General features: G+C 44.4%; 1 protein-coding gene across 1 annotated transcript in view; it reads left to right on the top strand.

Annotated features, from left to right (window-relative positions):
- Nucleotides 1-12449, top strand: part of RCOR1 (REST corepressor 1) — a 42764-nt gene that overhangs the window by 17140 nt on the left and 13175 nt on the right. The window contains exons 2-4 of the mRNA XM_026849752.1: nucleotides 2440-2492; nucleotides 6522-6683; nucleotides 9273-9391. Coding sequence (XP_026705553.1) covers nucleotides 2440-2492; nucleotides 6522-6683; nucleotides 9273-9391 — 334 coding nt within the window. The remainder of the gene's footprint in view (nucleotides 1-2439; nucleotides 2493-6521; nucleotides 6684-9272; nucleotides 9392-12449) is intronic.

Here is a 12449-nt window from a genome sequence, read left to right as displayed (position 1 = left end):
GTCCCTCCCCATCTTCCCTGTAGCCCCCTTTAGGTACTGGAAGGCCACTACAGGGTCTCCCCAGAGCCTTCTCTTCTCCCAGCTGAGCAACCCCAATTCTCTCGGCCTGTCCTCATAGGTAAGGGAGGTGCTTCAGCCCCCGATCATCTTCCTGGCCTCCTCTGGACTCATTCCGACAAGTCCATGTCCTTGTGTTGGGGGCCCCAGAGCTGGACACAGTACTCCAGATGGGGTCTCATGAGGGTGGAGTAGAGGGGGAAAATCATCTCCCTCGACCTGCTGGCCATACTTCTCTTGATGTAGCCCAGGATACAGTTGGCTTTTTTGGCTGTGAGTGCGCGTTGCTAGCTCATAGTAAGTTTTCCATCCACTCGTGCCCCCAGGTCTTTCTCCTGAGGGCTGCTCTCAGTCCATTCTCTGCCCAGCCTGTATTTGTGCTTGGGATTGCCCTGACACCTGTGCAGGACCTTGCACTTGGCCTTGTTGAACTTCATGAGGTTTGCACAGGCCGCCTCTCCACCCTGTCCAGGTCCCTCTGAATGGCACATCCCTCCAGCGTGTCGACTGCACCACACAGCTTGGTGGTGTTGGCAAACTTGCTGAGGGTGCACTTGATCCCACTGTCTGTGTTGCCAACAGAAATGTTAGAGCACTGGTCCTGATACCGACCCCTGAGGAATGCGACTTGTTACTGATCTCCTTAGGAACAATTTGTTGACTTGGATAGGTAGATACGTTTGTGCTGCAGGGGTGTAAATGAATGGTTGTGACTACTAGGGCTAATAAAACTTTTACTGAATGTGTCCAGAATGTGGGTCCAACAAACAGGTTCATCAAGCCCTTGGGAGCCCCCATGGACCTCATGGAGTGTCCTTGCTAATGTGGAACTGTGCCTGTATTTACTGCATGCTCTTCTGGAACAACATGTGGCTGTACTAATATTCTCCTGGACTTTTCCATGGCATTTAACAAAGCCCTTTTTTTGCAACACCTTTTTGAGAAAATTAACTAATGCATCTCCTTTCCAAATGAAGGGCCAGCACTGATATAGCATGTCATATGGCCTAGTAAGATGAGATGTCTGCTTTAAGTATCTGGATTTAATTTCTTTATATTGATGACAGGCTGAAAATAAGAGGCTGGTGCTCTCCTGCTGAGTATTTTCTGATCAATTCTCTTTGTTTTCCCAATACTTTTTGAGTTCGTTCCTTAGTTTGCTCAGCTGAAGAAAGAATTGAGGAGTGTCCTCGCTTGAAGAAAAGGCTTTAAGAAATGTCATGCCATTAGTCACTAGAGACTTCATGCAAGAGTTCTTGCAGAAAATATGGGAGAAGCACATTTGAGAGCTTAAGTTAAATGTGAGGCCCAAACAGTGGGAAATGTGGCTTCAATGCACACACAACGATTTCCTTCCAGAGGTGCTGCACATTATCTCCATGAGTCAGTTTCTTGCATTCTTCCCTGGATATCTCCACAAAAGGAATGGGGAATTATTTTTGAGTTCCTTGTTAAGTGAGTTGCCTTGAAGTCCGAAATTTTAGAAGAAAGAGAATTCTGGCTGTGTGTACCAGTTCTGAGCCTTTCAGGGTATTTGCATGTTGGGATCCTACAGACAACCAATGCTTCCAGCATCTTCCACTCCATTAAGTGAAGGAGGAGTTTCACCTTTTAGCTTTTATTTTTTTTTTCAAGGGTGTTGTTATCATTACAGTGCATTTAATAATGACCAAGCACAAGGGCACAGACTTCAGAATACCACCACTGGTAGTGACTTCAATCCAGCCCTCTCAGATGGGTACTGTTCCATATTATGTAAGCTCAGTCACTCATACTGAAAGAGACATTTTTAGTCCCCTTTATAGAAAATATAGCTCCTTAGGGCATCTTCACATTGTAAAGGTTAAAAGCTCCTAGGGGCCTGATAATATGTATAGGTGGGGTTTGGTCCAAGCTGAAAATTGCTGAGGCATAAGGGCTGAAAAATTTGCCAAGATGTCTGCAGTGGTTGTGCAACACGAGGAGTCTGGCAGTATTGGAAGGTATGGTTGTGTCTGGGGATTTTTGTTTGTAAGAAAACAACTGCTTGGGGGGATTGGAAAAAAAAAAAAAAAAGAGCTGAGACAGTCATGTCTATAGCTTTGTTGAACAAGTTCTGAAATACTATATGCCATGTTTCAGAAGTACTAGGCTGGATTGGATATCATGCATCATTTAGTCTTTTTAAGGAAAATATGTAGCAGTTTGTCTGGTGTCTGTTGTTTTTCTTTTGTTTCCTTCCTTTCCTGAATTGTTGGGAACAGCAGCTATTTGAGTTCTCATTGGAGGATGCAATGACCATGACTGAAGTCAGAGCTGCAGGACTGGGTTTTAGACTGGAGAGGGGAAGGGGAGATCAGATGGTTATGAAATGCTCTTTATGCTTTCTCTTTTGTTTTTCAGTGGACGAATATATTGCCATTGCTAAAGAGAAACATGGATACAATATGGAGCAGGTAACAACTCTTTGAATACTTACTTTATTTTTTAAAATATTTTTCAGCAGGTATTAAAACATGACTTAAAGTAGCTACCTAGAACTGCTTCTTCCCTTTTGTATTGTCTGTGTTTTCTCCTCTCCTACCTGTCCCAAAACTGGCTGTTCCTAATGGTAATCTGTGCTTTTGGGGATATGGAGTTCATCCCTAGTTTTACACCAAGAGTCAAAAGAAGAAACAAAACCATTGTAATTTCTAGCAGAGTTTGGCCATGAGTATTATGCTTTCTACAGTGACTACTGCTTGAACACTTTCAAAACCCCTAAACAATGTTGAAGAGATTGGCTTGTCTTTGGACAGCTGCCTGGTTGCGTTGCAGTTTCCAGTTGACTGCTCCACCTGTGCTTCATGTATTGGCAGTTATTAAGGAGCTATTGAACCATTATATGCTTTTCTGAGGCAAATCAATATCCACAGTTACTTACCTCAAAACTGTGCTGCAGATCATTTTGCATTTCATAGATTGGCACCTTGAATGCCGTTGTAGTAGGTGTGGATGCCTTCACCAGCTGTCCCTGAGGGTAGCCAGTGCCTTTAGCCTAGGTATGGAAATCCTCGTCTGAGAACCGGACCTGTCCTTTACTCCACGTGGTCTAGGACCGTGTACTAATCTTCCCTGTATTAACCAACATCGATTTCAACACTCATCTGGGGAGATGAGTAGACCTGTGCTTTGGAAGCTTTTCTGAATTCTGTGGAGTTTCCTTATGCACTAATACTTGCCCGGAAGGAAAGGGAAGGTGGGGAATCTCATGACTTACTGTATTGGCAAATTACTTACTGTTCTACAAAGGGATTCTGTGAAAACTTGAAAGTTTATGAAATTGTTCAGGCAAAGGTCATGACCATAGAAACCAATGATTTGGGTGGGCAAGTGTTTCTATTTAAATGACTCTGCTGTCATCTTTGAGTCAGACTTTCAGTGGTTGATACTTGTGCTCAAAAAGACTTCTTGTGGAACAGGAGTGTTGAAGGTGAGGTAACCAGCAAAATTTCCAGCAAAATTGGGAATGATCAAATTTGATAGTTACAGTTTCTAAGAGCAGAGAACAGCAATAAAAGGAAGATGAAAGCACCAAAGGCTGTGACCTTAAATGAAAATAAGGGTGGTAGCTCACTTCATTTGAGATGGGTATATCCTAGTATTGATATTGTGGGTAATATTTGCCAGAAGAGGTGGTCTCAGGGTAATAAAAATGGGTTTCATTATTCTAGTGGAGAAGTGTTGTTTGGAAAGTATAGACTGATCTGGAGACTGATCAAAATGAAGCTTGTGATTTAATAAAAAAACCACTGAATTATTGTGTTTTGGAAAACACAGGATTTGGCTAACAGATTTGCATTAATTTTAATGCTGGAAATACAGACTACCCATTCATCCCTCAAAGTCTTTTTCCCATTTTTTCTCCCCTCCTCTGTGTACAGAAGTAGAAGTGGGACTCACCATACCAGGATGTAAAGTGTCTGACTAACTTGTAAAAAAGTCTTTCCTAAAATTGTTTTCATTCCTTCTATAGCACTCTCATAATTCTCTGGAGTTAAACATGTTTCCCAGGTCTTTTGGGATTTCCTAGACAGCTAAGCAAAGCACTTTCAGGAAGTAACTGGAGAAGATCTATCTTATATTGCTCTGGAAGGCATGTACTCCTTTTGTATTATAGGGACAAGTGTCAAGGCTTTCAAATCAGGATGATTTGTTGTGTCACCAAGGGACACTCTTTCTTCAGCAGGTATCATTAGAGTTGCTGTTGGCTGGGTAACTGTGGACAAGCTGATGCGAGCTCCCTGAAAGCCAGTTAGACCTCACTTTAGCATTTGGTCACTGTCTCTGGGCTTTGCTGGCCAAGGCAGCCCTTTTCCACATGTGCATCCCCCCTGACAGCCGATCTCTTTGGACCCCTGTACAGGTGGCTTGTCTGACAGACACTGCACAGAGATTCTGGTTCTTCCATCTGTGCTACCTGCCCAAAACCTACCTTTGCAGATTAAGACATGCCAGCTTGTTGGAGGGAGTGGTGAGCTGTCTGTCAGGGTGGCTCTCCCCTGCCCAGCAGCTTTTCCATCCAGCTGGCTGCATCTGCACCACGTATGGCTCTCATGCCTTAGGCTCTGCTCTCCCCTCGATGGTGGCTGAGTGCCCCATTGTTGGTGCTGCTGCGGTGGGATGGTGGCTGGAGGCTTGGGGCTGTGCTGCTGGCAGACCCTGCAGCATCGCCAGCTCAAGGGCAGGCTCCAGCAGGCAAACAAGCTCCGGCAGGGCATGCCCACTTTGGCTAGTGTTGTCAAACTGTGGTGGGTGGTTTTGTGGAGCGGTAGTAGTCAGAGGCTGCTGGGAACCTAACAGCAAGTCTGGCCAAGAGCTGTGCTCTCCTGTCAGCCTCTGTCTGACACTCTGGGACAAAGGAGGCTGGAAAAGCAGTGTACTCACCTGTGTATGAGCACAGAGCTCTCCAAGGGCAGCATGGGGTGGAGAAGGAATATTGTGCTCCTGTTAAGCCTATAAGGAAACCTTTTTGTTTACCTTCTGCTTTGTGTAAGCAGCTGTCCCTTCAACCTGCGCCAGCACCTTAATGGTATTTAATACTACCCTGCCCTCCCAAAATGTCTCCCTCCTTGTTTTTCCTGTGCTTTCTCAGCAGAGATATTTGGTACAGCTCATATCTGAAGCTGAAAGGGATGTCAGGGGAAAGAAAACTAGGTCCTTTGCGACTGCACAATAGTTTCTTTGAGCCTATGCTTGCCACAGTGGATGGAGATAAGTAGCTGTGTGGCTCCCATGACATCTTCAGTGACTGTGCTGCAACCAAGACTACTTCTTGTTCTGCACGTGGCAAAAGGGAGGAGAGGGTGTCTGGGCAGCACTGAGAGGCCAGTAGGGTTAGGACAAGATTTTGAATAAAACTAATATTTATATGCATGCTATCTGCAAAATCTCAGGCAAGCCAGATCCCATAAGGGAACTGCTTTTTGCATAGCAAAGCATAATGGGGAAACCCCAAATTTGGAGGGATTTTGTAGCTCTGAGAAGCCAGGGTGAAACTACTAGATGAGGGTAACTGTGGGTGTGAAACCTGAGCTGAGTTTGCATATGACACACAGGTTACTCTGATGTTTTACTCAGCATGTTAGGGATTGTTTTCACTTTACAGCTATTGTGAAAGGCTAGTTTCTAGCTCTGCAGCATCAGACCTTCCCAAAATGACTTGTGGTGGTCGCTGGCATGCCAGATGTAGTGATGTGTCATAACACACGAGGCTGCACACCCCTGGGAGAGGGATGGCTGCAAGTGAGCATCTTAGAGATGGTGGGGGGAGGACGGTTTACAGGTGGTGAAGTGCAGCGCATGCACTTTGTCTTTGCAACTGAGAGCCAGAGACTGCAACAGAGAAACGAGATGTGTCGAGCAAATGAGCAGCCCCCAAAATGAGTGAGACTTGTTCCTCCTTTAGGCCAGAGACATCTCTGCAATGTTCAAGGTTGTGTATGTTCTCTGCCTTTCCTTTTTCCAGTTCTTTCCCCTTTTTCCCCCTCCCCCTTAAAAAGAGCCCCCTAAACAACCTAAAACCCCAGTCAATGAAACCGTCCTCCTAGTTGCACACAGGGAATGAGGGGGAGTTTAACACTGGAAGGAAGCTTCCTTTAGTCCAGCCTGATTTTTAGCTAGTCTTCCCAAGTCTTTGCTTAGCTTTGGTGAATACCATGGTCAGTAAAGTTGGAGTGTTTTCTTCAGTTTTCTTCTCCCCCCTTTCCATTGCTACTCATTATTACATTACTACCTGTGTGGTTTGGATAAACTTGGTCTTCACAGCCTAGCAGGGTGGGGGCCAGATACCAGGTTTCATGTGCACAGAAAAGTGTCTGATGTAGCTGAGAATTAAAATTGTCTAATGTGTTGGCTGAGAAAAACACTGTTGCTCTCCTTCTGCATACATATAGTAATGTTTCTTGTGATTACAACTGAGCCCTTGGTGTCCTTGTTATTTCTAGGCCCTTGGAATGCTATTTTGGCACAAGCACAACATTGAGAAGTCTTTAGCAGATCTGCCAAACTTTACTCCATTCCCAGATGAGTGGACAGTGGAAGACAAGGTCTTGTTTGAACAGGCCTTCAGTTTCCATGGGAAAACCTTTCACAGGATCCAGCAGATGGTAAGTGGTATCACAGGAATGGAAAAGCCAAGCAGGCAGTTGGACCATCGTCTTCAGTGATGATTGTGCTGAACTCTTGTCTAATGTTCTTGGGAGAGAACAGGCCAAAGGGGATGTTAGAGGAAGAATATTACCATGAATAGAAAGAAACAACATTGTTTCCAGAGTCTCTGGCAAGTGTTTTCCTGAAGTGCTTTATTAGTTCAGGATAAACTTTGACTATGCCATTTTTTTGGTTGGAAATTACAGTTTTCAGTCCCCTGTGTGCTGTGGTAGTGTTTGTCTCAGCTGGAGTTCAGGCATGGTCTGTACACATGTGTCCACCCACACACAGAGTAAAGATCATCTCTGTGCAAAGTTGATTTCCTTTCTTACAGCCTGCTTTTTAGGAATTCATTTTATTTGCCTATGAAGTCTGTGCTTAATGTGATTTGGGACTGTCAGTGGGACTGTGGTGGAGGTTTATACATCATCGCAAGCATTCAGTCCTTTGCTTTTGGTTGCTAGTGATGTTTTTTGGTTGTTTTTTTTTTTAACTGTGATTGAAAACTTTGAGGGTAGGTTTCTGCCTGAAAGGGAACTGCTGGGGTGTGTGCAATTCTCTTTCTAAAGAGGGAGAGGATGGGATGTAAAATATTTTTTTTTATTAATTGTATCTTGAGAGTTTCTTCAAGTGGTTCATCAGCTGGGTGGAAACCAGACTTTGTTCTTTGCTCTCCTTCCATAAAGTGCCTCTCGAGTGTTCCAGCAGGACCCAGTTACATTGGTTGTGACCCTTTGAAGTGAGCCTAAGGTGCTGCAGTCTGTTCAGTCTTTTTAAAGTGAAGGTCTGTGTTGCTGATCCTGCTGAAAAGCGAAAGGCAACTTGCCTCCCAAGTATGAAGGAAAACTGCCAGGTCCCTTTTCAGAAGGGTGGCAGGAAGAGGCTTGAATGTTCCCTTACTGGCATTTGTTTCCAAATGTTCTCTCTGAGTCCTAGGGTCTCCCACTCTCTGGGGTCAGATGATGGGCTTGCGCATACTGTGGACAGTCTGGGGAGTTGTAGACTCTCCTGATGGGTGAAGCTGTCGTCTTTATTCCTCCGTTCTTACATAGGGGAAGAAAAAGGGAAGTGTCCTGGGGAAAAAGAAGATAACATAAAGCCGTTGCTTGGTTAAATGCCAAAGCAAGAAATTATCAGTTTGGTTTATATGCAAAAGCATGATTCTGTCCCTGAGTGAAGTGCATTCCAGTACAGGGATGCCAGACTCATGCACTGTTCCCTAGGTAATGATATTTTTTTTCTGTTGCTCCCAGAAAAGCCATCCTGCATGAAAGGAATTAAATGGCATGAAGCTTTGTGTTTAGCAGGGGACAGGAATCAATGGCTTGGGAGTACGTTTGTTGTTAGTTTGTATATGCTGCCCTGTTAGCACCAGTGCATCTTGGAACTGAGGGGAAAAATTATCAAAGCCAGAGAATGAAAAGTGAGTTATGTTATTTACCGGAGCTGGTTCTGATCTTTGGCACTCTTAGGATGTGTTTGTAGCCAAGTGGATGTTTGTCATGAGCAGCCTTGTCCCTGAGTTTGTTCTGTGGAACTCTTTAATTCTCGTATACCAGCCTGCTGCATGGCTATTGGCAACACAGCATCGACACAGTACCTGTGCTTTGCCAGTGCAGATGGATTTATGCCTGTAGCTGTGGGCCAGGGTGGTAGTTCTGGTGCAGATCCATTATTAGGACCTAAAGCCAACCTGGAGTCTGAGAACCAGGCTTATCTTAAGTGAAGACTTAAACTGCAGTATCTGAGTAAGAAAGATCTGGCTCTTGCTCACAGTTTTGTTTTCCTCCCCACCCATCCTGCCCTCCAAGCTGAATCAGACACATTTAAAAAATGTTTTATTCAGCAAGAAAGACTGGACTTTTATCTTGTGGAAGTCCTGTGTAAGAACGTGCAGAGTACCTCAGAAGTAGAGAATTAGTCTTAATGTAGTTTTACGCTTTTTGGAGGCCAACTTTTCATTCATAGCTACAGAGCAATGACGTTGGTATAAGAGGTCAAAAAAACAAATTCTGAGACTTGTGTTTTCCTATATCCTCAATTCACCATACAGTAATGTTTCACCTTTTGAAAACATCTTTTGTTGAGACCACTGAATAGATTTTGTCATGTGAATGGTGTGAATAAGCCTTTTTAACCAAACATCAAAGATATGCTTGGGTTGTAGCCTGCAATTCAGCAGTTCCTGTGGTTGCTTACACATGTCTGTGTTGGCTTTTAAAACTGTTATCTCAGTTTCAAGGCCCCAGTTTGGATTTTCTTTTGCTGTGTTCCTCTATTCTGAAGGGAACCAGCTACCTGGCTGGTGCGTAGGGGCTTGCTGAGATGCCCTTCAATGATTTCAGTGTCCTAAATAGTAGGCACTAACCTGAAACACTCTCCTATATATCATTTTTGGGAAGGCTGCAGAAGTGCCTTGCTTGAGTTTTGAGAGAATCCAAGGTAGAGAGATCACATGTTCCTTGACAAAACCAGACCAATTGTATGTGAACTCCTGGGGATACTTTACATATAAACATATAAAAGGATACATGTTTAATTTACAGCTTCCTGACAAATCAATAGCCAGCCTGGTGAAATTTTACTACTCCTGGAAGAAGACAAGGACTAAAACTAGTGTGATGGACCGTCATGCTCGTAAACAAAAAAGGGAACGTGAGGAAAGGTAGGTTTGCAAGCAGAAAGGCTGTGTATTGACGTAGACTGATTTTCTTTAGACTATCTCAGAGATTCCTGTTAGCTTGTAAGAAACTAGACGTAGGATTTTCCAAAAAATGTTTCCTGGTACCACACCTTCTTTCCCCACCCCTCTTCCCTGCTGTGTATGTCTTGCTTTGCTTAAAGCCAAAAGGCATCTGTCAGCCATTAGGTGGTGTTCCCTTTTTCAACACTGTGCAATTCCTTATTGCCCTCTAGTGCAGTGGTCACTGTCCCATCACTGTAGAAGCTTTTTCTCTGATACTGCTTGAGGGTGGAGAAAATGAAATTGAAACTGTTTACAAGCTGATTGGCACTGTTGTCAGCAGAGCCAGAAAGCTCATAAGCAGGACAGTAAAAGGAAGCAATGAAAGAGCTAGAAATCTGCCTGTATTTCCTCCATGTGGTGCTCAGTAGAGTGAGAACATTCACCTGATGGGGAACTCTAGTGCAGCATCCCTCAGTCTGTGCATATGCACACACAGACCCTTCCCCTGCCTTTCACTCTGAAAACTGATAACAGTATAAGGCTGTTGGGCAACACTCTGTTCCTGGAAAAAGATGAAGTTAGGGCTGTGATTTTTTGAGTGACTCAAAAAGAGAGTAGCACAGGGGAGCTTAGGATGAGTTCTCTGGCAGAGGTGTCCCAAGGAGTGCTGGGTGCATTAGGATTTGAGTGAGGGTGGTGGTGTTTAGGTCACTAGCACTGAGCTTCAGCAGATGAGCTTGATTCCTACTTGTGTGACTGTCTGCAAGATGACCCTCCTGGATACCTATGCAAGCCCTTGACAGTAGGTCAGCCAGTGGCCTTGTGTGTGTTACTAGAAGTATCTGTATAGAACTGCCACGTGGTGACTTTGCCTGGTTCTGGAGCTGACAAGGTCTCAGAATGCAGTGGCCTCAGGTGTGTGTGTGTAGGGAAAAAACCCCCACTCTTGAACTCCGATCTGCTTGATGCAGGTGCCTTCTCAACCCACTCTAAAATGCGATTGATGTCTTTGCACACCAAACCTGAGGGGCGCCTGGCTTTGGAAGACTCCTAATGTAATTGGGCAAAATTCTGCAAAACCTTTTTCCTCCAAGGAGTTGCTGCTCTAGCACTTCCCAGGCTGCTGTTTGCTGGCTCTAGTGCATATGAGCGAGCCTTGTTTGGGAAGGGAGAAGAAATGTGTTTCCAGGGTTGAGCTGTACTGCACCAATCACTCAACCTCTCCCATCTCTCCACTAGATCAACAATGATTACTTAACAGACATGGCCAGGGAGAATACTACCAGCCAACTTGTCCAGTGTTTGGTTGGCTTTCTTTGACCTGAGTCTCTTTCCATTCTGTTCTTTTCCCTTCCCTGCAAAGACTGTCTTGGTTTTTCTTTTCCCCATCGTGCTCTTAAAAATTTTTTCTTATTAATTTATGAGGCGAGGGGGGAAATCTCTTGTAAGGAGTATGTGTTTGTCTCGTACTATGTGGTTTAGGATCTTTCAATACTACCTATTTTTGTTCTGTGGTCATAAACGAGATTACTGCAATTTGGAAATACACTTCTCTTGTACCTGTGCCTGTTTGTTGGGAAAAGCAGCACCTCAGACCATCTGGTGATTGGGAAAAAACTGTAAGGGCTGCCGTGTGCTGTAACTTTATAACCTTTGAGGAAGGCAGCTGGACTGGAAATGTGTAATTTAGTTTACATCTGCAGCAAGCTAAGGACCAGGCCATCAGCTTGGTGTTTGATTTTTCCTTCTTCCCCTCCATTATGTAAAATAATCAAATCCCTACACCCCCAAAGGATTTGTCAGTGCAGCCATGCGGGGCACGGAAGCAAAGCTGGTGAGTTTGAGGTGCTGGATTTTGAGGTTGTACTGTGCCATTGGGTGTTGGCAAAACTTTAAAAATGTTCTTCAGTTAAGTGATCAATGTCTAAAACCGCAGAATTGAGCGGGTAGGTTTTGATCTAGCTCATGTCTCAGGAACTTGCTGGAATAGAAGAGCAGACTATGAGCACAGCAAAGCCTGTGGGGGCTTGGCCTTTGCAGAAAGGCTGAAATTTGAACCTAGGTGAGAACAGAAGGAAGCTCTTTTAGAGACGGAGTTAAGAGAAGAGACAGCCTGAGGTATTTCACTCGAATACTACTATATCTCTTTGTGGCTAGGCAGGGAAAATCCCTGACCCCTCAGATTGTCACTAAAATAGCTCCCAGTGCATTTGAGACCAGGTTTTCAGTAGCTGTTCTTTAGTTATATGCAAGGGGTTTAGTGTATGCAGTTCTGGAAGGGGTGCTTATGAGTTTATTTCCTGGAATTGTGATTACACAAACTAAACACCTTGTGAATCAGCTTGTGAACCAGGCGGTTTGGGAGAGTAGGACTGTCTTGTACAGGTGGCTGCTCTTGTGGAGATGGATGCCAGCTCAAGCTGCACAGCAGTATGTTCCTCCTTAAACTGTGTCTGCACAGGATGCTGCTGCAGCAGGGAGACAGCCATCAGCAAGTGGCAGTACTGCAGCCACGCTCACTGGCGCTGGCCGTGCTTTCTGTGTCTGCTCCTGTGTGAATACGCCCTGGGTAGCTCCAGTGTCCCAGCAGCATCGCGCAGCTTCTGCTGGGGTTTCCCCGCACAGCCTTGCTGTGCACTGGCTCTGTGACATACCTGCACCAGCTGAAGTTCCTCATCCCAGGATATAGTTTGACATGATGAAATAAGCTTATATTTTTGATTTAAAATAAAAACCAAAACAAAAAACCCAACCAAACAAAAAAAACACCCTTTGATTAGGTCAGCCTATTTCTTTCATTTCTGGGCATCATCCCAAATGGTCCAATTCACTTTAGTTGTGTACAATACAAAAACTCTAAATGGTGAAAATATATTCTATTTAATGTCTCATTAAAATTTTAGTGAAGCCAAACTGGCCAGGTGTGCCAGGGTCACTTTCAATATGGCCCCAATTTCATGCCAATTATTATTCTGTAACTGATAACCTCTTTTTCTTTTCCAGAGGAGAGAAAAAAGTGAGGCTGTCACCTGTCTCT

This window comes from Athene cunicularia (assembly GCF_003259725.1).
Source record: "Athene cunicularia isolate RWA chromosome 5 unlocalized genomic scaffold, athCun1 chr5_part1, whole genome shotgun sequence".
Classification (NCBI taxonomy): Eukaryota; Metazoa; Chordata; class Aves; order Strigiformes; family Strigidae; genus Athene; species Athene cunicularia.
This window is presented reverse-complemented; position numbering and strand designations above follow the sequence as displayed.